Here is a 26,377-nt window from a genome sequence, read left to right as displayed (position 1 = left end):
GGTCAGTAGTTTAGAAGTAAAGAGTTAAGAGTTAAGATTCTTTAAGGATTCTGTGTCGGCATACGCCATAACACTTTTCATGAGATATATAAGTATATCTAGCTTTTTCGAAATATTTTTCTTTAAGATCTTTATTATTTTTATATGATACTCATCTGTAACAAGCAACAAAATACAATGATAACAAAAACATAACAAAGAAGATATAAATTAGTAACATATTTATGTATATATTCTCTTTTAAAAGTTGATAAGCACGAACATTTGAGTTACGAAAGAGGTTGTACATATACAAAAGATTTTAGTATGGAAAGATATTTCTCAAAATTTAATAGTAAATTATACATTTAGAGCAAATTTGAATTGAAAGTGGTTAAACCAAGTTCCCAATGTAAACATTTTGAAGCAAGACCCATCCACAATTAGAGGTTTTTACCAGTCAAACCTCTTGACTTCTTTCGGAATCTGCTTCTATATGACAGATTGTAGAGTAATTGTGTCATTTCTATTAGAATATTCGCACCAAAACCCAGGTTATTCTTTGTCAATAATGCAATTACGTGCATCTCATTCACACAAACGTTTGTTTAAAATAGAGGCAAATAAATTCACAATAATCAATGATATACCCCTAGAGTTAGTATGGTCATCTACAGAGTATTTTCATGCAATTGCCATAATATACCTTCTCCTTATGAACCAAGAAAACTTCAAGCATTACAACCCTTGTTACACAGTCTTAACTACAATCCTGTGATAATGGCATATTACAACTTAATAAAAGTAAATTCCTGTTCTACCTGGACCCAAGTCCTGCCAAATCTGAGCAACAAGTGTACACTTTCCTGTACTAGTCATGTATAGGTTCAATTATATACTGCTGTATATCCAAAATACGATTCCCATTGTTGAACTTGTAAGTATGATACAACTGGAAAAGCAACGAAAAAGCAATATACAATGCTCAGAGTTGTGCAAGCTAAGCGTACAAACGGATTATAAAAAACATAATGAAACCTGCCATTTAAAACATGCATTCCAAAAGTACAAGACATTTGTGCAAAACTTTTAGATGAAACAATATATATCCCACAATATTTACAATGTTTTGGAACTGAATACAGCAATACCTTTTATTAATGAATGTGTCACACGGTATTAGATTTGTCAGCTAGCCAATCACGATTCTTAGCGCTCTGTGTCAGCCATTTTCTCGACCAAAAATATACCTGATGCCTGATATGCATGAAAGAGATAATCATTTTCTTAAAACAAGACGGTGTCCACGAAGGTAAATATTTAAAACAACTGTACGCAGGAAATATATCTTTTTATTCAATCATCTTATTGGAAAATTTGAGTGCATTCTCATTCGGATTTACGCAAAAATGTGTCAACACTATATTGGTCACTACAAATAACTTGTATCAGTTGATTATCTGAATACACGTACCAAGTAATTATACAACTTTATGGTTATGCTGGAATAGTAATGATTAATACAATACATTTAAATACTCACATTATAATTTCACCATAATTTGATAGATTGTCATCCTCAATACCATACACTTGCTGATCAGATGCTTTTCAGATATGTCTAATGAATAGATTAAATTAAACAAATATATATGAAAATATGAAACAAAGTTACCTCTTCCTTTTCGAGCTTCTTCGTGTCATTATTTAGCTGACTTTGATATTTGCAAGAAGTTTCAATTAGTCGTTATTAACGAATTAACCGATATTTCATAATGTGAAGTCAATTTTAGCATACGCCTCTCTAATTTATAAAAATAATTTCTTAGAAGGACAGAATTTCTGCATCTATAATCCAGGAGTATCATCCGGACATCGATAGGAATGGTTCCAATATTTATCACATCCGCATTGATAACAGCGCATGCAGTTTATATAACAATGGTGATGGAGTCCAATGATAGTGACATTAAAATTATATAAGTGCTTTTAAGCCAAAATAAAGGAACGCAATTGTTATCAAAACGACCATCATTCCAATGTATATAAACAGTGTTGACGCGATACTTCGCTGAACTCTGTCAATGACGTCTGCACGACCGTTTGATGCCTCTATTAGAACTATGCCTGGCAGAGCATGCTTCCTCGTTCCGATGATGGCAGGATTCTTCATTAAGGTATAAGCAACCAGCCATTTGTTTCTTGGCCTTGAGTGACCTAGTATCCACAAAACATAATTGATAATCGATCATTTGAACATTATATATTATCAGAATAGAAGATCAGATTTGTGTAAACAATTCTTATTTTTGCTTCGATAGAACTATTTAACAATCAGATGTTTAACTAGATCGGTCAGTTATTGCGACAGTTATTGCGACAAGTAGTTACCAGAATCGACTGAACGATCAAAAGGAATTTGCATCGATATGATTTAATTAGAGATACAGCTTTAGTGAAGTTTCCGTACTTTTGATTGAATACAGGACGTTTATCTATAATAAATACTGCCTGGAAACGGAAAGGTTTAGAAAGCAGTTCGACTTCCTACCAATTTTTGAATAAATGGCTCTCGTTCCTTCTAAGACATCACGAATGTGCAATAATTAACAGTATGTCCCCTTCAGAAGTAAATTTCAAATGAAGAAAATCTGATGTTACTGTAATATTTGAAAGAGTGTGAATATTAAAAAGTGCAGTGTACTAATGGATAAGGCTACAAAAAAAGAGAAACAACGAAACAATTCAATGAACCATTAAAGGAGTTAAAGATTGTTACCCTTAAAGAGCCGTAAAGGTAAAAGGGAAAGAAGCTTCTGTGATGTTTCGAACGTTATGCATTGTATCATAATATTAAAAAATTTAATTTCTCTAATATTTTTGCAGTATTTCTGGGGTAAAAGGGATTACATACAAACAGAAGACGATGATGACAGACACGCACTGAAGTTGTTGAAACATTGTGAGTCCATCTTCAACATCTTGTACGTGACGATGACAAATCCAAAACCGTCTGGCAATAATTATGGTGGGAAGGGCGTTGAGTTCCTTAAATAACCAATATCCATTGGATAGGAGTTGCGTTAGCATGGCGGGAGAAAGACACGTACCGGAACAAGTTCGAAATGTACCGCGTTTGGTGATTAATGTTTATCATTGTTTTATTTATGAGGCGCCTGTTGAATATAAGAAAAGACATTTAAGTATCGTTATATAATGCATACCTTGATATGGTCGCTGAGAAGATTGCGCTCCAAGTGTACTGTAATTGAAGTTTTGAACGGTTGTGTTCGCGTTGCTCCTTTGATCGTGCTTTTCTGCAGCAGTCTTCAGAAGAATCGAACAGAACACTCTCATTATGGGGTTATTGTGCGTGAAGTCCACCATCAACATGCCGACATAATTCATATAACCTTAAATATATAAGAAAAAGTATTATATGCATCGATGAAAAGTCATTTAAGGTTACGTGCAAAATACTAATAGCTGCTTAAAAATTAAATACTGGAAAATTACAGACATAAAATTCACAATGAACGCACAATTTTTAGTTCCCTTTAATGTTTTATTATCCAACCATGCATCCATCCAGCCATGCATCCATCCATCCATACATCCATCCATACACGCATACATACATACTTACATATATAAATATATACATACAGACATATACATGCATACATACATACATACATAAATACATGCATAAATACATGCATACATACGTACATACATACATACATACATGGGGCCCCGAGTGGCCGAGTGGTCTAAAGATCTCTCCGTTACGGATCACTGCCATCTCACCTCTGTCTGCGCAGGTTCGAGTCTAGGATTCAGCCAATGTGGGTATGTGAGAAAGCTTGCTAGTAGGTTCTCGTGGGTCGGTGGTTCTTTCCGGGGTTTTCCCACAGTTCTTCCTCCACCATTAATACTGGCCGCCATGTATAGCCTATCATGTGCTGAAAATTGGCTTTAAACCCCACAACAACAACAACAACAAGAACAACGACAACAACATACATGCATGCATACATACACGCATACATACATACATACTTATATAAATAAATATATACATACATATACATGCATACATGCATACATACATACATGCATACATATATGCATACATACATACATACGGACGTTCGCACGTACGTACGTACGTACATACATACATACAACAATCATCCGTAATTTTCCTTACATTTATCGTGACTTTCAAATCCCTTTGGAAACATGGATCTGTCCATCCTGGGTACGAGCAAAATTCCTATGATTATGGTGCTGATTAGGCGTCTCAGGAAGACAATAACTCCAATACCCAGATTGACAAACAGCATGAAGAACTTGAATAAATCGTGGGCTTTTCTAAACGACAGAAGAAACATTTACATGTAGATATCAGTTCCATAGCTGAAGTCGAAGCTTAAAACAATAATAGAAAACAAAAAGTCTGTATTATGGTCGCCCTATGCAACCAAAGAAATTATTATAATAACCTACATCTGAGTTGAAAAGATCAATCTACGGGAGTTAGAATGGTTTAACAATGTTCTGCGTTTTCTTATATTGTAACGTGTCGAGATCACAAAATATTTCATGAATTAAAACAGTCAGAAATTACTAGATTTAATGTAATCACTAACTGAAATTTATCTTCACTGTCGTTAAGGATGATGAAAGAATTCAGGTCCGAATTATAATTGAATTATTAATTTGAGTGATTTGGTTGGTATTCCTACGTCATTTTTGTTTTAATCATTTATTCACAATTCCATGTAAACGTTTCTAAACATGAACTTTTTAAAAATTCGAAGCTACTTCCGGGAACTACTCAATTCTTAACACAACCACTCTGTTAAGGTAATTGAAAGTCCTTCTATTAGTTTACAAACGCTATTGTCCTCAATTCTTGAATCAACCATGATATTAAAGTTATTTAAAGTCGTTATCTCAACTTACAAACGTTATTGTCTTCAGTTCTTGATACAACCATGCTATTACGGTAATTGCAAGTCTTTAGCTCAGTTTACAAACGTTATTGTCCTCAATTCTTGATCCAACCATGCTATTAAGGTAATTGAAAATCGTTCTCTCAGTCTACAAACGCTATTATCTCTTTGGAAATTTACCCGTTACGTACTCGTGTATGTAAAAGGACATTTTTGAAGCATTAGAAAAGTAAAAAATTTAGTGAACAAAAAATAAAAATATTGTCTTTCTAATTTTAATCAGTCCACATAAAAGCTACATATTGCTTTTTAAATACTGCAATGGGCTTTGTTATGGTTTGAAACAAAATCTTTTGAGCTAAATCTGGGGAATTAGAACTCGGTAAACATCTAGCGTCTCGATACCATGCTTTCACCTATATTGCATTTTACTTGCAACATACGTGAATGTATTTATGTATATGTTTGTTTGTGTTTTTGTGTGGATATGTATGTACGTGAACATGGGTGTGTGTGCATGTATGTATGTATGTATGTATGTATGTATGCATATATGTATGTATGTATGTATGTATGTATGTATGTATGTATGCATATATGTATGTATGTATGTATGTATGTATGTATAGATGTATGTATTGTATGCATGTATGCATGTGTGTGTGTGTATGTATGTATGTATGCATGTATGTATGTAATGGCTTCCTTCTGAGTAGCACTTTCAAAGCATCATTTTGTTACAAATCTATGGTCTTAAAACTAAGTAACAAAAAGAAGTAAAACAAAGAAGTATTTGTAAAAAGAAAAGCAAAACATGTAATTATTAAGTTATTAAATACAACTTTATGGGGAACTTACAGTATTGTGAATAAAATCCAAAATATCCTATATATTCTATCACAAGTCCAAAAAAATAGAGTGATATGAATGAATTCCAAGTCATGAAAGTGCAGAGGTACTAATATTCTTCAATATACATACATACAACCATAGTGAAGACATTCGATAAACGTCAACAGTTATGATTCCTATAATTACATCGGTGTTAAAACGATATGGCCACTCCAGAGTTAAAACAGATTTTTTCCGTAATACGCATTTGGATACTGAGCTAAGTCGTGATCGAGATGGTTATAAAACCACTACACCGTGTATTCACATCGGTCCTAGTACAATCCTGAATAGTAGCTACAACAGCGCCATCATTGATGAAATCGATAAAGGCATTGAAAGATTCTTGAAACCTTGGAAAAGTACACCAATGCAGGTTTAAAACACATATATCTCCATATCATCCAGTTCATGGATCCAGTTACATACGAACGCCAGAGTCAGTAATAATGTAAAAAAAAAGTGTCGACCGGCAGCACATGGGTAAACTTATTTTTGACAAATTTCCTGTAATGTTTCAAGACCTGCATGCATATGATTTTCACCTAATAATATAGGCAGAAGCATTGGCGTCAACGGCACCAATACGGATTATTGCAAGCAACATAGAAAAATGCATGACGTTTCGGCTTGAACAATTATAGTTTAACGATTCGAAATAGTTTCTGAAAACTCAAAATTGTCCGTCTGTGTTGTACCACTAACACTGACCCGTTCATGAGAAATGGTGTATATATATATATATATATATATATATATATATATATATATATATATATATATATATATATATATATATATATATATATATATGAATAAATGACAGATTGGGTTGGGACAAGTTTGCCGGAACTCAGTTGTCAATAGCAAAGACTGTTAATCGTCGCTGGCACGTGAAGGTGGTTCCGCCAACGACTACGAGCACGCAAACAAGTTTGGTCTATATTCGAATGCAAAACCTTGTGACTATCACGATCTGTAGCTGCGCACATATCTGTTCTTCCTCGGTAATGTGTCTGAACACGTTTGTGACACTACCATGCACGTGAACATTATCGATCTCGCCCATTATATTTCATTCGCTGGAATGGCTTGGGAAGCGTTTTTGTCATAAAACGAAAATCGAGGTAATGACTCATATATATTTGTTGAGAGCTCACTTTGTGGAGGGCTTGATATGGGAAATCACATATATCCTCCGGCAAACAAAACCTGGACGGTATGACCCAACCGCTCATAACAGTTACATCATGTATCATTATTCCAACAACCGTTATGACTGAGCAATGAAAAATCCGTTTCTTGGGGAATTTCAGTGTATTGATCCCACGTAATCTTCTCACACACGTAGGCGAATACAACAACAACAGCGACCACATATATTTCTTTGGAGGTGATCTAGGATGTCTGGAATATTTTTATGATGTAAACAAAGATTATCTGTTATCGCCAGAAGCATTTCCGCTGCCTGGTACGTGGTTGTCTCCGTATCAGTGTGCAATCGTAAATGAATCTGGCGGTAAATTTACTGACTGTACCAACCTTGTTTCAAGTCTTCGGACGAAATACAATTATATACTACAAGTGAGAAATCTGTAGTTGTATTGGCGACTTGGAACGGCTATAACCATGATATATCTAGTGCTTGGGTTATGCCAGCAGGCCTTAAAGCCTCTTATATCATAATGAATACGGATCTGAGAACTAAGGCCTTGAATGAGTTTAAAAAAAGGTTTAATTAAACTGATGAACAATCCCAGATGCGGGAAAAACAATAATATGCGCAAACGGATTTGAGTCAACCTTGTCCGTGATAGTGAACAAGATAAGCTTCTAAAGCTTACCACTTTCCCAGCCTTTTAAATCTCGGAAGAGCTTTAATGGTGTGATTGTTGCTGATCTCAGCGAAACCAAACACAACTGATGCTGATAAAACCTATTTACGATGAATCGTCCGTGATTTGTCGAAGCTGCTAATGTTGATTTCAATTAAACAAGATCAAATAGTTTTGCCTTGATTGTGTCAAGATACCCTACACCGAGACTAATTCACTGCTGATGCATATCACCACCAATAACATGTACGCAAACATAACTGAATCAAGTTTAGCAAATTAATTTGATAACAGCGATTATTCGAAAGAGAATTTTTTGTTTAATTTAACCAGGAAACAGCAGAGCAACAAAATCCGATAAATTCTTTACCAGGATCCACTTCCAGCAATCGTTGCGGTGTTAATGGTAAACGCTCATAGACATGTTCGAGTGTATCCGCTTTGCTTGCAGAATCTACTGACGTTAACGGCTCAGCTTCTTTGCATTTGCTGGCAATATCGACAGTGGTTAGCGCGTACTTGTAAATGTGCTATCGACCCTGTGGATCATATGCACGGTTAGGTGCAAGAAACAATAGACTAGCCTAATGAACTTCATTTGGTATTTGTACATCAAACCAACAACGTGAAATCTTTCTTGGCACTGGTAGGTAGATTTGCCACAGCGTTTGTTTGGCCAACCATGCTGGAGCAATTCCATGAGTTGCCTTAGCCGCGCTTGCTAACGCTTCCTTTGCGGCTTTACCTCTCCAATATCCACGCGGAATGTAGTATGTTTTTGATAATCTCTGGTTATTTTGTATCCATCATTTTTGGATTAACATATTTTACTTTTAATGAGTTGAAGTTTGTCCAAGGGAGACAGAGCCGCCTTATGCAATCTTGTCTTTCACATTTCTCTCTTTGATGATTTTTCTTTCGATTCGTTCTCCAGCACCTGGTTTCGCAATAACATTTTAGACATGAAGGAGATCCATATTGGCACGCTGACGTGTGCAGATATATTTTGATACTTGGTATGCAATATCATGTTGTTAACACGCAGACTCAACACAGTTTATATGTGCTTCACCATGGTTTGATTGTTTGTTAGAATCAAGTAGTAGATTTTTCTATCTACCAGACCCACAGTACTTCTATCCCGGGATGTGTTTTTCACCGAGATCTTTGCACCAAGGTGCTTCTGGTAGATTTCTTAATGAAGTCATGATATTACCGACCTCATTTTGTTTTAATGACTGAAATTATTTGGCCCACATCGAACACAAATTTCAGAAATCGCTGCTCATCCATTACGTGTTTGAGCTCGAGTGGGATTTGCAGTACTTGCTATTGTGGGACATAATATACAAAATGAAGTCATGATTGTATTATATACTGTAGTATTCAATGGCATTACGCAACATCTACACCGTCCACGTATGATAATATATTTCCAAAGTCAGTTCGTGAGCTAAGTATTGACCCCACTGGACTGGGACACAACTATAGTTGAATACGATTGTACGCTGGTTGAAGTGGGATCGGATGTATGTGATTGTGCGGCTGATGATCAACCGTGTTATGATGTTCTAAAAGGTCTTTAAAAATCGTTGAGAGGGAAAGGGCCATCAACAATAATATAAGCGTCCATCTCTTTCTTTTCTATTACCGATAAAGCACCTACCATTGACGATTTGGATAGAAAGGAAAACAACATTGTAGTGTAAGACGACGTGGTGTATGATCAAATAAGTCACGACGTCGACACAAAAATAAGGACGTAATATTTGTCGCTGAACGATACACAAATGTTTCTAAAGCGATCCGTGACAACTGTAATATGATAATTATATTTCATGGTGTTGACGTATAAGGTCTTGCAAACATTCATTGGATTTGAATGAATTTCGTGGCATGTTTAGGATCCATATAGTTGTCCACCATTGACTTGAACGAAACTTGCAATTTTGGAGGACAATATCGTGCGGGTTTGGATGCGCCAATTTAACAATCATTACAATTATATAAAATGTCTACCATTGATGTAATAAATGAGCATGAAAATATCTCCTGTGAAGTCGTTGGCGTGCTCGCAATAGGCATGCGTGTACTTAACGTAAACGATAGAGAGGCATTTGAAAAGATTCCAGACGTGCCACCCGAGTATAAATTGCAGATGTAAACGCCGCTGAAATTCTTTGACGGAACAGTTCGTGATTAGATTTTCCAAAATCCTTTGCATACCTCCCACCTGGAAAGATTATAATAAAATTAACATCAAAGACACACGATGAACATATATAGCCCCATAATGCTCATGGTGTTATCCAGAAGATTTCGATTGTTTGATCCATAATTCCTCCTTAACATGTTGCACAATTCCAGGCATTCAATTTGGTCCTTGATCAGATTGAACAGATTTGGGAAGGCCAAAGAGTGTAACATGTTTGCTATGGTTTTAGTCTTAACATTCCTCAAAGGAATTGACTCTGGAAATCTTGTGGGCACACACATAATGGTCAACAAGTACTGGTTGCCTTGACGACCTCACTCTACTATCAGTCTGCTAAATGGTTCTTTAAATGCAGTAATAGGGTGAAGATACGTCTAAAGTATCTTCGGATTGACAAGTGTAACAATATCTACAGTACTTACAAATTTCACCCTTAATTTTCGCCAATACAATTGATTTAAGATCTTGTGATAAGTCTTATTGACTCCTATATGACCAGCCAAGGGTGTTTTATTGGCTAGACTATGAATGTTGATATGACTTAGGAACAACAATTTGCTCGCTCAGTGACTGCTCGTCACCAGCAGGTGTACCTCTGGTTATCTCCATGCTCTCTAAAGGACAACATTTTTCAAAAAATAACAAACTGGGAGTTTATATATATATATATATATATATATATATATATATATATATATATATATATATATATATATATATATATATATATATATATATATAATACAGAAAGAGAGAAATTACCAAGATAAACACTTCCAAATGAACATGAAATTACGTCTGACAGACCGTTTCGGGGCTGGCCTATAACACTAGCCAGGGGTGCTCCGATTGATTTGATCAGACTTAGCCCGGAACCGGCTAGTATTTCGATTGCTCCTTTCTCTTCCCCTAAAACCAGTTTGAGATTTCGCTGACCAGTTTTCAAACATTGGAGACTAATTTGGTTCGTCTAGCTCCTGTAATACCGATGACGCCCATGGCACGCCAAAAGGTATGTGATGCAAAGGCACGGCACCTTATTTCCACTACTAGATTTCAGGCCTTCCGTCCCATTGTGCTGACACTCATGGATAAGTGGCTTATACTTGACCAGCTTCCTTTCCTCTATTCTAGCTTCATATGGCACTATCAATTCTACCAAAATTACATGTTTGAGACCTCCTGACCACAGTACAATATCAGTTCTGAAGTTGCTGTTACACACGTCAGTTGGAATTATCAGCTGTCATTGTATATTTGCATCAATTTACAAATCCTTCGCTGTTGTGAAAATGCCTGTTGCTTCAGTATTTTGGTTTTATATCTCACACCGTTTTTATAAAAGATCTGATGATATTTGGACCACATTTCACTTGCTGTTTCTTTCTCCTTTGCTATATCTATACTGGCGGGAATCTCAGCAAGCACTTGGTCATGGCGCTAACGATAACAATGTAGGAACTACCTTGCAGGATAGCAGTTCGACAAGGTAAAGGATAAAAGACATTGACGTCACTAAGTTTGAACAAATATATTAAATAAAATATGAAATTAAAAGTCAATAAAATGCTCAAAAGTTAATAAAGATTGCTAAATCAGCGGAATTCTTTGAAAACAGAGTTACTCTGGTTGGAAAAAGTTCTTAATTGAAGTCATATATAAAAAAAAATTCTGTCACATAGGGTAAAATTATGCAGTAGAGAGAACATTTTCTTATGTTAGTCGACACGTGGATAGTGTACACTTTAGTTGAGATTCACCCTTCAGGAGTCATGTCTGGGTGAAGTAAGAGTGTAATATACGGTACAATACCACCTCATCTCCGTGTTTTCTTCCATTTGAAGTGTGCCACTTTACGAAGGCGGGTTGGATATCCCAAAGCTTCTTGTTGAGTTTTCGGCCAACATATTTCCCAAACACATAGGATATTCCATTTATTTAATACTTGGAACTCATTTTATGGGGTTTTATTCAGAAACAGTTCACCGCATAGCAGCTGTTTGTGTTTATCCTAATTTTGATTTCAAGATTGTTAGAAGAAGAAAATAGATGCTTATAACATAATACCCTAAATTTTATGAAGGAGTATGCAATAATAATAATAATAATAATAATAATAATGAATAAAATAATGATGCACCTGTTATCTATAGCAAGCGGCCTCTGTTGGTCAGTCGGGTTTAATCTCTCTTGTAACAAGAACTTTCCCACGATGAAGATTTGCAAGCGGAAAATGATGAACACACTGATTGGGTACCTAAAGAGGAATCGTACAATAAAAGAATGCAGATAATGTATTTTGTGCAAGCCGTAAATCCACTAGTTCTACAGGAGCCTCCCCGTTCATATACTAAAATCTTTTCTCAAAATTCGAAACTTAAAACAGTGTATAAGTTTTGGTCTAAATGACTATTTCTATTTGTCCCTTATCTCATCATTAATGTGTCAATGTTAACGCGATTTACACTGAAGCCAGACGCTTTCTTCATTTGAGATGTTTCTTATCTTCTGTCGATGAGAACGAATTCATATTACCAGCCACCCCAGGGAATGCCAGCTTCCATATGTTATACTTCAAGCAAATAGAAATCTAGTAATCTTAAGCATACTGAGTTTAAGAAAGTTCAGAATTACAAGTGTCATACTTTCCTGTATGACTCTTAGGCTTCTTCGTCATGGTATTAATTTCTCTCCTGCAGTTTAGGCTCGTTCCTCTAACGAAAGCATATTAGATCTGTTTGTTTTTATCTTTTCTTCAGGTTTGTTACTACTTTTCCATCGCGGATGTATTTTGAGAATAAAGTAAACAAAAATCCATTAAATGAACGTTTATCAAACTCTTATATTGTCAAAAGGTTATATTTTACTAATTATAAAGTTCAAAACTTTAAAATGAGAATAATGATGTAGTTATTATAGGCAAAGACATTAAAGGGTTTTATGAGCAAATTTCAATTTTAAAGTTCATTAAGCTCTCAAGATTGTTAACACTATAAACTAGATTTTTAAAATTTTAAACTTTTTATGTCAGAAATAGTATATTTTGTTTTAAAAATTAAAAAAAGAATTTTCAAAATACATATTACTAAATTTAAAACATTAAATAGACAAAAGCGAACGTTTGAAAATACTGATAAAACTGGAATGTTATGAAATTTGTTCTGGATTTACGTTTAATGCCGTAACAAATAAGGTAAACTTTAGCGAAAAATGTGTAAAATATGTGACAATTAGGGAAAAAAAGGTAGCATGTGTATTTTGTGTATATTTGTTTTTAAAACGAAATCTTTTTGTAAAAGGATGAATTTACGACAAACGTCTAAACTGTACGTGACAAAAGTAATACCTACTTCTAATACCCAAAGCTTTTGCGCCAGAATATAAAATCACTTTACTATTCAAAGACTATTTTGTAGTGGTTGGCTGAACGATTCGTTTGATGACATATTAGACGTGTATACTAGATTTTAAATAATGTCTATATTGTACATAGACTGCACTGTTCAGTGAATATGCGTTTTGCACTATATATGATTAAATTACTGAAATAGTACTTACACTAAAATTTGAAACTGTTGCAATAACTGCGGAACTTTATCAGATACTTCTACACGTCTGAATACTAAGCACAATAGAGTTAACGGCACAAACAGGCAAAAGAAGCAAATGATTGTTCCTGGAAAGAAAAGTAAAAAGAATAAATAATATTGGGGGTATCTGATCAAGCAAAAGAGAATGATAGCTATAAACGATTCTAAAACTACGCAATTGTAAACTGTTCATAAACAAAAATGGAAGTAGTTTAATAATAACGAACTGGTCGTCGTATTGTCTTTTTTAAAATACAATGAGTATCAGAATATTTTAAACCTAATGGTTTTAGATTACGTTTATTACATTAGTCCAAGCTGTGTCACTCTGGATAGTGCATACCTACAAGTTATGTTACTTTAGTAGAGTCCTTCCAAGTGTTTGATGCAAATGCTATGATGTAATATTTTGAGGCATACAAATACTTTTAAGAAAACATAGTTCCATCGATTTAAAATAGGAGAAAAGTTAATATAATAGTTAATGGCATACACTGGGGTCGCCAAGTAGCATATGAACAAGTGTATTCTAAAGGAACTACTTTAATTAAAACCGACGACTAGGCAGCAACAGCGACAATGAAGAACCTTCTTGATGTTGAATTTAGCGTCTTTGAAGAGCTAATAATTGTGAAAGCATTAGAAAATTCAACTTCTTTAAAGCTTGTGGGTCATATCGAGACGCAAAAACATAAAGCGTGAATAAATTTATTATGCGTATTCTGGTATTCCATTCAATATAGTATTCATATATTTCTGATATTTCAGTTGAACCCTTGTTTTTGCATATCGAGTTTCCGAAGATTGTCGAGTTTATGAAAAAGCACATTATCAGACGGTAAGCATAAAATTACGTACAATAATTGTGTGACATCTTACTTGTATGCACAATCCTAGAACTGGCATCGATCCTAATGGCTTAAGAATCATTATCAATTTTGTAATCTGATCTTTAAGAAGAATGTTCAGCACTAATCTACTAAGCACTCATCCCTTTCTTTAATCCAATTAATCATACATTATTACCATGATAATGAGCGCTGTAACATCGATTAACATTAGTATATTTTATGATTTGGTACTTTCAACCAAACATCTCTTGATTTTCCTAAGACTGGTCATAAGTTTGTCTCAGAGTGAAAATAAGTATACAAATTAAAGCAACACAATTAAGTTATTCACTAGCACAAGCCGTAATGATGCAAACACTTGTCAAAATTGCGAAGATGATAAATATCGTCCGCATAAAGGCATGCATAATATATTTAAATACCAAATGTGTCAGATGTAAGAAGCGAAAGTCAGTGTATTAATAAAAACAGTCATGAAGGTGTATTCCTTTTATCGTAAATACAAGAACGTAATAAAAAAATGAAATAATTGTATTTCCTTGAAGATTGTTAATAAGAGTCGTTGCTGTAGATGTTAGTTTTGTTTCTGTACCATATATCATTCCAATGATTTGGTTCCCCATGTACTGTGTGCTTCGAATCTGTAAGATAAAGGAAAGGTGTTTTTAACTACCATCAGAGGTGTGTTTTGGCATTTCGATCAAAGAAAATATTTTTCAAACATAATTGCTTTTCTCTTCTGTAATCAGGAACATGTTTAACATTAGTAATTGGTCGGATGATTTTGCCATCTTGATCGCATCGTGTAGCTTCATCGATTAGCTGAAAGTTAATCCTTACTCTCTGTTACTGGAAAGTAGGCAGTAGGGAATCATGGTAACAAGCCGCGTGTAAAGCTCCAAAAAGATTAGACCACCTCTGAATGAATTAAGAAACCATATTTTCCTGGTTATAAATAATAGAAGAAGAGTTTAAAGTAGAATTAAACTATTGAAAATTTACTTCCTGTCTGGTTCAGCCAAAAATTCTTTACCCATGCAAAAAGGAATATTGGTTCATAATATATTAGTTGGATCATATTCGTGTGGTCACAACGCTAAAACCAACGGACAAATTACTCAGACAGAAACATGGTTTTGTTTCAGTTGTACAAATAGCTGAAAAGACACCGTATCCTTCAGCACATATAAAGAGCAAATACAATTGGCGGCCTTATTGCCAACAATATTTCATCGTGTGGACCGAGAATAAATCTCAGCTACAACTTGGTCAACTTAAAACGGTGTCCGAAGTCAAGATCAGTTCTTGCGCAAAACTTAGTATTTAATATAGCGAAACGTTGGATCTCACTGATCTGTGGACTGAATTCTGAACTGAATTTGCAAATGAAAATAGTGACACAGTACAGAAAAAGAAGTAAAAGTTAATTCTATATGTCTATCTTATGTATTTTATATTTACATTTTAGCAACGGTTTCATTGGTGGCATCTAGCAGAAGAGATGCAACATACATTAATTTCTGCATTACCGCAACATAACATGATTCCTGTGATTAGTCACGAAATAATTATCTTATTTATTCCTTCAAATTTTCCCACATTTTAAAAAAAGATCCCGCTAATTAGTTGTAAGCTGACCCTAGCAATCGTTATCCTAAGTTTCCTGTGCATGAGTAGGATAAATGCAAAGGTAACAATGCGCTAGTAACATTTTCTGGAAATAGTTGCATCTGAATGAAATGAGCAGATTTGTTCGTAAGAGTGACCTTTCCGAAGAGGTCAAAATCACACACAACAGCTTTGTCATCCTATGAAAAAGCAATGAGGTTAAATATGCAATAAACATTGAATTTTCTATTTTAGCTTCATTGTAGCTAGTTTCTCTACATAAATGCTATCCTTCTCAAAATGTATCAGGGCATTTAGAAAAAATTGCTTACTTTTCTGAGTACTTTGTTGACATGCAATATTGAAGTGATTCAAATAGTATAGTGATTTCAGATATAAAATGTATCTCTAATCACAGAGTACCACACTGGATAGTAACTGAAAGCTTTTGATGCGGTAAAATAATGAGATACATGACAATATAAACATGTTCCCAGTTAGTCTCTGCTGAATTTGTGGCAGGTTTTGTATCTTTAAGAAGTATGAATAACTCTGGGCAATTCACATTCAGTTTGTTTTCGCTAATGAACATTTTATATGAACATCCTCCAAGTTGTTAGAAGACAAATATCTTGCACTTATATCAACTGACGAGGAAAAGCAAGCGCACAGTCTCGTGAAAGTTGAAAGCGGAGACAAAGTAATTTTCCCTGTAAAATTAGGACCTAGAATGTTTTGAATGAATGCTAGCATGGTAATCGATTGCTAAGAGGACACATCTCGTTTAATATCTAGACTGAACTGCAGCTCATTAGAATGTACAATTTCAATTATCAGGTGCTTGCATATCGCATGTAAAAGCTCTACTTACCATATAAGAACATGTCAATATACACGTTGCTATATAAATATCATTTGTCACTATATGTAACCATAATCGATTCTATTCAAACGTATTCCGTGTGAAAATTTAAAACGTATATGTCTTTATGTTCACATATTAGCAAACTTACTATATTAGTTTTTGCAATCAAAATATTTCAATCGATACCATCTACGGTGCAAATTATTTGAATCCTTTCAATTTAAAGCGTTTTGAAATGACGGGCCTATTATTAGGCCCATAAACAAGACGAGGTCGAATGAATAGACATCAGTAATTTCTCTTATTTGGGCTGACTCCACCCCCCTTATACAAAGTTATAATCTCAACCCATACAAATACAAATTATATAATTGTTCACATTGCTGTACAGAAGTTTGACGCATCGTCATCGTAGACAAGAATTAATATCAAGTGTGCTCTCTTGGCAAAGCACATGAATATATGAACGTAATTTGAGAAGATCTCCCCCTTTTCATTTCACCTCAACTGAGAATCTAGACGATTTTATTTCTCAAGAATAGCAAAATTAATGTCTCAAGAAAAATGCATTATATGTTGCTTCACTACGTTGCATCATTAAAACAGATGAGAGGTTGGATGTTGATATAAAGTTATGTTCAACACTCTTACTGTAGATACAGGTCTATATTACATATATTTTGTGCTCCAGCAACTTGGTGAAACTGTTCATAAATTAATGTGCAGAGTTTTGTTTATAGTAACAGCACGTAACATGATACTGGTATGCAAATTGTTTAGCAATACTTGTGCAACACAAAAGAAGGACACTGTAACTTACATTTATGCTTTACTAAAATAGGTTAAGTACTTGTATTTAATTCGTGACTCATTACATTTTCCATGCTATATACTTCTAGACTGCTTAGAAGACATTTCATAACCAATAGACTCGAAAGTAGGAATTAATTTACTAATTCAGTGGTGGACCGTAAACATTAATGGTTCTATGTTGCATTCAGTCTTTAGTTACCTTTATCAGTTTCACTTTGTATTGTACAAGTGAAATCGTATACAAATTCGGTATGTGGTCTTCGTGCATTTCATTTACGGCCTCATCTCATCTAGTGTTGTTTCTTCTCTATAAACACAACTTCAATCGAAGGTTGATTGCAAGAATCCTCGAAAATGCCTAACCGTACTTGTTCCTAATTTTCCGAGGTAATAGTGAAACAGAGAAATTTTGAACATCAGCTCAAGCAACAAAAGATTTTTGTGACAATTCTAAACGAAGCTGAAATCGAGATCCAAATAGCCCGGTTTGTGTTTGGCGCTGTGACCAGAACATTTATTATGGCAATTGGCTTTTCTACAATATTGCTACCTTAAAATCTCGAAACTATTTTGAAGTAATAATACATTTTTCGTTTTAAAAGTTTAAAAACGAAAGTATTGTATAGCCGGTGCCATTCTTTCAACCACTTTATAAAACATTACAAGTCTGTTTAGGGTAGTGTTAGTTTGTACTGCATCAATGTGGGATAGCCCACATTTGTGTGATCTCCGCTGGAAGCATCACTGTTTCAAAAATGTATGCACGCAACGCATAATACAGATTCCAAACAGTGGCCAACTATTATATTCCTGGATGCATAAATGCTGTATTTGTCGATTTTCAAAAGTGTCAAAGACAATAATTCAGATCTCAAGAAAGTAAGGATATATTTGCATGCACATGTCACTTTCATCGTAAAAGTTGTATCTCTTGCTTAGTGCAACCAAAGATTTGCATTGTTTATGCATAGAACCGCATTCTCCAGATTTTGACCACTTTGTCAAGGATGTTAGGTCATTACACATAATTAAATGGTCGTCTGGAGCGAATAGTTTTGAAAGTAATCCAAAATCATGTACAAAACTATGGCCTGTGATCTAGTTGAAAGTGAAAATCATTTGCATTGTCTAAATGTATCATATACAACTCTGGTTCTATATTACGACCATAAACGGGACTAAAAGAAAGTGATCGCACGAGAGGGGTGGACTAAATATCCTGGTTCCGATATGTATGCATGTATGTATGTATGTATGTATGTATGTATGTATGTATGTATGTATGTATGTATGTATGCATGTATGTATGCTGCGATCTCCAACTGACGTATATGTATTAACAGAGACATCTAAGAACATATCGTACTTACAATATTGAAAATCAAGATCAGCATATTAGTTATGTATATTTAATTTATATTGTGTGTTGTCTTTCGTCCATATATTATGTGTGTTTAATTTGTATTGTGTGTTGTCTTTCGTCAATATATTATGTATATTTAATTTGTATTGTGTGTTGTCTTTCGTCCATATATTATGTATATTTAATTTGTATTGTCAGACTGACATTTATCCATAATAATTGAAAGTAGGATTTAGGCCTACCTGATTAATGTTATCTTTAAAAACGACATATTACATAGCTAAATTCAATCTTTTTTAGATTATAGCTTATGATCATTATTACTTGGTTCAAAACACTTGTACAGATGTTGAGTTCAAGGTCTAGGATTTTTAAAGAAATTAAGAATATCCTTGAAGTAAGTTGTTTTTGAATATGCTGCATAAACGACCCTCATCCTGGTTTTTTATTGTTTCTTTGTTTTTTATATAAATATTGTTTAATTCAGATTTATTTAATCCACATCTTAACAGTATTAGTGGAATCAATTTAAGTTGTGTTCACTTAATATTTGAAAGGATCTATTTATTTACACTGTACGCTGGAATTACAAATTTTCATTAACACTTTTTGAATTAAATTACTATTTTGGGATTATTGTGAATTCATTGGAGGACATTTTGGATTATATCACACTGATACACCAAGACTGTTAGCACATCAACACTATTCCTCTGTACGGGCATATCAGCAAATTTAAGTTTGGAATTCATTCGGAAAACCATTGGAATTCGTTCGGAATACTCTATAGCGTTTTTCTTGCAACATAACTTTTGGACTATTTGGGATATAATTCAAAAGATTTTAGCTGTTATAATACTGTACATCGTTCCTTTGGGTTAATGTTTTAAATTTAGATCATTTAAATTTTTCTTGTCCTCTCGAACATCCATGGCAAGGAATTTCTTTGCCCAGAATCTAACTGCATTCTCTCTCTCTAATTCAATTACTGCAAGCTGATCCATTTGTAACCATCTTCTGAAATTTTTGGATATAAGTTATTAACATTCAAATACTTTTGAGAAGGAAATTGACGTCGCACTCACTTAAAATTTATCACTCCGTAAAACGAGGACTGTGGTCGTACATGTTAGACCTTGACTCTGTAATATGCCATTAACGGGATGTTTCTTCTTGTATTGATTGCACGGGACAACTATCCTTTGTTCCAAAAATATTGGTAACATGAACGCATTGTCAATCCAGGATGAAACAGTATCATTTAAAAACTACATCTAACGAGCACGTAACACTGGACATGAACGGAAACTGGTTATCTTGCATGAACAGAGACCATAAAATCCTAAATTCATTAAAGTCAGTTACGGCACTTAAACTTTGTTTGCATAAATTGCAATCAAAATACCATGTAAATCGAACTCGTTCAAAGATTTAAAACTATTTGTCTTCTTTAACAGAGTTACACCTACGTAGAAAAATGTGGAGAGAGAGAGAGAGAGAGAGAGAGAGAGAGAGAGAGAGAGAGAGAAAGAGAGAGAGAGAGAGAAGATATATAACTTTCCTATGCAGATCAATAGAAACATGTGCTATGTATGACGTCAGGCCATTGAAAATGGATAACGTGTAGATGTCATAAAATAAATATTGCCTGATGTAGACAATGTCCTTATTTTTTCAGTTGCTGTCATTATTTAATAATATTCCTAGACGAAGTGTCCTGACACCAAACTCATTTACTAACATTCGAATATCTGTATCGGAAATTCTATCGGTGCTTCATTTGAATGAGTTATATGGTGAATTAGGTCAACAAGTCTAGTTTCCTTGCAAGATCAAATGGTTTAATAACAACACTTTGTGTGCCCTTAAAATTAGTGTTTGGAAAACAAGAACACTGAAACAAGATTATTACTCTGAAGAGTTGATTTATTCAAGTAGATAGATAGATAGATAGATAGATATATATGCCTCTCGTTTGCCTTTATTGCTTTGCTTTTGTTGTTGTGATGTTTTACCCCAACCCCTTGTATTATACATGTATTTATAAGTCTGTAAGTGGAGCCAGGTAAGCTTTGTTTTTCCAAGTGCCTAAGTTGGCTAATCCTCTTACGTAACCCAGTCTTTGTTTGAGCTCTTGAGTGGAAATCTGGCGGGAATCTTTGTACATGGGAACACGTGACGTAGACAACTTCAAAGAGCCGGAAGCCGACAATGGTAGGCTGGACAGTACATGGGGACACACAGACTGACATTTTTATGATTGACAGTTCGATCAAATGACCAGAGTCCGTCGCCATCCAATCGGGATGCGTTGTAGGTGGGACTTGATTCGAGAAGCTGGAATAAGACTTGTACAAGCCTGAAATTCGTCAGTTGGTGTTTAAGAGTCGCAGTGACACACACTCCGTTAGCCATTCGTAAAAATTGGCGGAATTTAGGAAATTCATGAAATAGCTTCGATCAGGTAAGTTTGATGTTACGTTGATTCTGCTTGATACGACTGCTGTTAATTGAAGAGAATTTGTCGTATGTATACATTTTACTTGTATTGAAGTATGAATAGTTAATTATGACCTTAATATTTTGCATTTTTTTCATGACTTTAGCTAGTACTTTTGTTTACGATTGATTACGATGTTGATTCGTTGCATCATTATTCATAATGTTACTATGTACACCTTATTTTGTGAGGCGAAAATGTTCTCTTCTTTCGCTAGTAATATGTGTGCATATTATTTCGTGGATTATTACGTTTACGCCCTTTTGAAAGGACGATTTGTATTTGTGAAGAATTGTATTGCTCGCTAGCCGCTATAAGAATTAATATTTCTTTGCGTAGTTATATTTTGGTAGACAAGAAATTTGTTTACGTAATGATAGATTTTGCCATTGAGTAACGGATTGCCGTTTATCACCATTTGAATGTGAATATTGTGGATTTGGTACGCTTGTGTAGGAAATATATAAATATATATAAATATATAGATAGTCATATTACTAATCGTAGTAATATTTTAGTACAATCATATTTGAAATATTTTGTATGTATATACTGATAGGGCTCAGTATGTAGATATTTGAATCCTTTGTGTGATTGTGTTATGGCGCCATTTTTGTAAGCGGCGGAAGTGTATGGGAATTTCGATGTGTGCGCATGCGCGACCCAAATGTCCCGCCTTAAACTGATGGTTCAGTTCAGTGACGTAGTGTGAGGGAAGATTTTTATAACCCTATGCTAATGCATTATACCTTTCAACAGGAAGCTTTCGGGGGACGAAAGAATCTCAGAGAATTTCGGGGGACGAGAGAAGTTCAGAGAATTTCGGGTGACGGTGAGAGATACCGAGTGAATTTCGGGTGACCTCAAGGGATACCGTCAAGGGTTCCGGATACTAGAAGAGGAACCGGAAGTCAAGATAACGGCAAGGAACAAGGATAATAGAAGAGGAAGCGGAAGTGGAGATCACGAAAGGAGAGAAAGACAAGGGAACGAAGAGATTTAGATGAGTAGCACTCAAGAAGGGAAAAATCTCCTCACACTGTGAACTCAAATGATGATCAAAGGGATCATTGGGTGAAAGAGAGACATTGATTACTTTAAATTCTTTTAAATTTCATTTATTAAATTGTTATTGTTTAAATTTCATCTTTGTATTTCTTTTAATTTAACTGTCGGCATTGCTGACTGGGGGCTCGTAGCCATAAATATATTTAGTCAATAAATAATATAGTGTCCAGAATTAACCTTCTGAATAAGGACCAGGGGAACTTCTCATAATTCGTTAAAGTCTATAAGAAGAACCCCACCCCTAGACAACCACTACACCCCCACAGTGGGCGCTTCGTCCGGGATATGAATTAGACATATATATTATTTTGGGACTTAAAGTTATTGGTAGAAGTATTAGTGAACAGTGTGAGATATTTTCCATTCTTTGTATCTGAAATTTTGTGATTTTCTCATCTTGTATTTTTATTGTCATATGTGCAGGCTTTGTAGATCTTCCATTCATAGCAGTACGTGTGAAGCAGATATCGAACAAATATCTTACCTGAACGAAACTAGTTGTTGTCGACAGGTAAGTATTTAAACTGGTATTACAAATATCTGTATACTGTTTGAATTTTGAGACAAGGTATCACTTTACATTAGTATAATGGCTACCGAACGACAAATGATAAAGGAATACCGCGCCATGGGGTCGGAAGATCTTGGATACGAGGGAGATCGCCTGGCAACCTTTATAGAAGAAAGGATCAAGGAATGGAAGGCCGAAAAAGCAGCGGAAAGAGAAGCCCAGAGAGAACTAGCCAAGATAGCAGCGGACCAAGAGTTAGCCAAGATCGCAGCGGATCAAGCCAAGATAGCCGCGGACCGAGACGCCCAGAAAGAGCTGGAGCTAGCCAGACTCGCTCACACTCTGGAGATGGAAAAGGTCAGAGTTGAAGTTAGGACCAACGGACGGGACGACGCCAGTACAAGCTCTGGAACAACCGGCCGACCTTTCATCGACCACCGGATAGTCCAGATCAACATGTCACGCTTCAATGATAGGGAGGAGGCTATTGACGATTTTCTCGTCCAGTTTGAGAAACTCGCACGCGCTCATCAGGTCCCTGAACAGCACTGGGCCATTAATGTCTCAGCCTTTTTGCAAGGTGCAGCTCGGGAAGTCTACCACGGCTTAACTGCAGAAGAGGCTGATGACTACACTGCCCTCAAGAAGGCGCTTCTCTGCCATTATCGGCTGACCGCCGAGACTTACCGGAAACTTTTCCGGGACTCGGTGAAAAAGGTAACAGAGACCCACTCTCAATTCCACAACCGTGTTCGAGGTTTATTTGAGAAGTGGATGAAAATGGCCGAAGTCGAACGCACGTACGAAGGGCTACGCGAGGTAATACTCAAGGAACATGTCCTGGGTACTTACCGTCGCGAGTTGACAGTTTTCTTAGCAGAAAGAGAACACCGGACGCTCGAAGAGATCGCTAACATGGCGGAGCGATACGAGCAGGCGCACTCGAAGAGTGGAGGTTCCGGGGTTGCTGACCGACCCCGACCCTCTGAGTCGCGTCGTATGGGGGAGGTTGAGCCGGCTGTCCGTAACCGTCAGGGCGACGGGAAGGTCGGAGGGGCACCTACAGGTAGGGCTGCCGCCTATCGACCTGGACAGGCCTCACCCACGAAACCAGGACTTGCAAGTCGGCGAGGGCCGCCGACATGTTTTAATTGCAAGCGCCTGGGGCATTTTGCCAGGGACTGTCCCAAGGGCAGGCAGACCCAGGTGAATGTCGTAGCTAAGAAGGAATGTGTGCCGGAAGCGAGTCGCAACCCAGCCAACCTTGCGGCCGCAACTGTCAATGGTGAAGGCGCCACCATCTTGTATGACACTGGGTGCAGCGTCCCCGCGCTTGTCGACAAGAAATATGTCAAGCCGGAGGACTATACAGGGGAGGTAATAGAAGTTCAGTACGCGAACTGCGCGCGTGACTCATTACCAGTAGCTGTCATTGACCTCGATTCACCATACGTGAAGGGGAAAATTGAAGCTGCTTGCTTGGAGGGGCTATCACATGACGTCATATTGGGTTGCCGTTATGTGTTACCCCAGCCGAACCCCGAAACCTGCACACCTATGCCAGTGAGTGCTGTTGAAACCAGGGCCATGAGTCGACAGCCGAAACAAAAGCCAATCCAAGTTACATCGACACCGGTTAGTAATGTTATTCCAGCGGAGTTAAGGAAGCTGCAACAGGAGGACGCAACTCTGGCGCAGTTGCACAAACACGCAGAAGCGGGAACAGAAAGGGAAACTCCGAACGGCGCGGTGAAGTTTGTCTACAAGAAGGGAATCTTGTATCGCCACGCCAGGAAACACAACGAACACTTCAAGCAAGTCGTCGTGCCAAAGGAAAAGCGTTGCGAAGTACTGAAACTTGCACACGAGAGTCTCATGGGTGGACACATGGGAATTGCTAAGACGCGTGACCGTCTTGTAAAAGAGTTTTACTGGCCAGGGGTCCAGGGAGACGTAAAACGGTTCTGTCTCTCCTGTGACAAATGCCAGAGAATGGCACCGAAAACGGATCAGCGACCCATCCCTTTGGGGAGTACGCCCCTTATCGATGAACCATTTAGACGTGTTGCCATGGATTTAATCGGACCGATAAAACCCGCGTCTGCGCACGGAAATCGATATATTTTAACGGTTGTCGATTATGCTACACGCTATCCGGAGGCCGTTGCGTTGCGTAACATTGACACGGAAACCGTCGCGGAAGCTCTGTTTGCGATCTGGTCAAGAGTCGGAGTGCCCGACGAGATCTTGACCGATCAAGGAACACAATTTATGAGTCGTGTGATGGCGGAGGTGAATCGTCTCATGTCGATTAAACACCTCACGACTACACCGTATCACCCCCAATGTAACGGATTGGTCGAACGGTTTAATGGGACCTTGAAAAACACGCTCAAGAAATTGTGCGAAGGCCGCCCCACGGATTGGGACCGGTATATTCCGGCCATGCTTTTTGCATACCGGGAAGTACCGCAAGCGAGTTTGGGGTTCTCTCCCTTTGAACTCTTGTACGGGAGAACCGTACGCGGCCCAATCGCCGTACTGAGACAGCTGTGGACAGACGACCACGCTGTAGAGGAAGTACGCACTACCTACCAGTACGTCGCGGACTTGCGCAACAAACTGGAAGAGGTTTGTTCTCTCGCGCAAGAAAATCTCAAACGAGCTAGGGCGCAACAGGCGAAAAATTACAATAAGCGCGCAAAACCACGTCAGTTTGAGGTAGGGGACAAAGTGTTGTTGTTGTTGCCCCAGGAACACAACAAGTTGCAAGTTTCCTGGAGGGGTCCATACGTCGTCACCAAGAAGGTCGGAGGTCAAACCTACCGGATACAGCTACCGACGAAAGAGAAATTGTACCATGCCAATTTGCTCAAGAGGTACCGGGAAAGGGAGACCGCCAGCGATTTTGTTGTCGCAGCGATAGTCACCGAGGATATCGAAGGCGTTACGGAAGGTGCTAACACTGTCCCGAGCTGTCCATTAACGAGGGCCGAGACTCCGTCGGACGTGGAGTGTGACCCCATGTTAACTGAAGGGCAGCGGAACGAGATAGAGACCTTGCTGGCCGGATATTCCGACGTGCTAACAGAAAAACCCGGGAGGACGACGCTTGTCGAGTTCGGGTTAAAGATGGTGGACGACCGACCAGTTCAGCGTAAACCCTACCCCTTGCCCCACGCGAAGCGACAAGTTGTAAGGGAAGAAATCGAGCAGATGATTGCTCTGGGAGTAATCGAACCTGCCGACTCTCCGTACAGCTCACCAGTAGTCTTAGTGCAGAAGAAGGACGGCACCCATCGGTTCTGCGTCGACTACCGGAAGCTG

At 36.9% G+C, this 26,377-nt stretch overlaps 1 protein-coding gene across 3 annotated transcripts in view; it reads right to left on the bottom strand.

The window, feature by feature from the left end:
* Nucleotides 1-281: 281 nt before the first annotated feature.
* The window catches only part of LOC149806805 (stimulated by retinoic acid gene 6 protein-like), a 40,434-nt gene continuing 14,338 nt past the window's right edge, over nt 282-26,377 (bottom strand). For 2 of the 3 annotated variants that reach the window (XM_089957897.1, XM_089957906.1), the window contains 6 exons: nt 14,915-14,963; nt 13,440-13,557; nt 12,022-12,138; nt 4,193-4,356; nt 3,204-3,392; nt 282-2,196 (listed from right to left, as the gene is read on the bottom strand). In XM_089957897.1, the coding sequence (XP_089814023.1) occupies nt 1,955-2,196; nt 3,204-3,392; nt 4,193-4,356; nt 12,022-12,138; nt 13,440-13,557; nt 14,915-14,963 (879 nt within the window). In that variant the 3' untranslated portion in view covers nt 282-1,954. The remainder of the gene's footprint in view (nt 2,197-3,203; nt 3,393-4,192; nt 4,357-12,021; nt 12,139-13,439; nt 13,558-14,914; nt 14,964-26,377) is intronic. The other variant, XM_089957916.1, reaches the window with a different exon arrangement.

This window comes from Sinohyriopsis cumingii, chromosome 1 (assembly GCF_028554795.1).
Source record: "Sinohyriopsis cumingii isolate HCF-2022 chromosome 1, ASM2855479v2, whole genome shotgun sequence".
Lineage (NCBI taxonomy): Eukaryota > Metazoa > Mollusca > Bivalvia > Unionida > Unionidae > Sinohyriopsis > Sinohyriopsis cumingii.
Note: the sequence above shows the minus strand (reverse complement) of the source record. Positions and strands in the feature narration are given on the sequence as shown.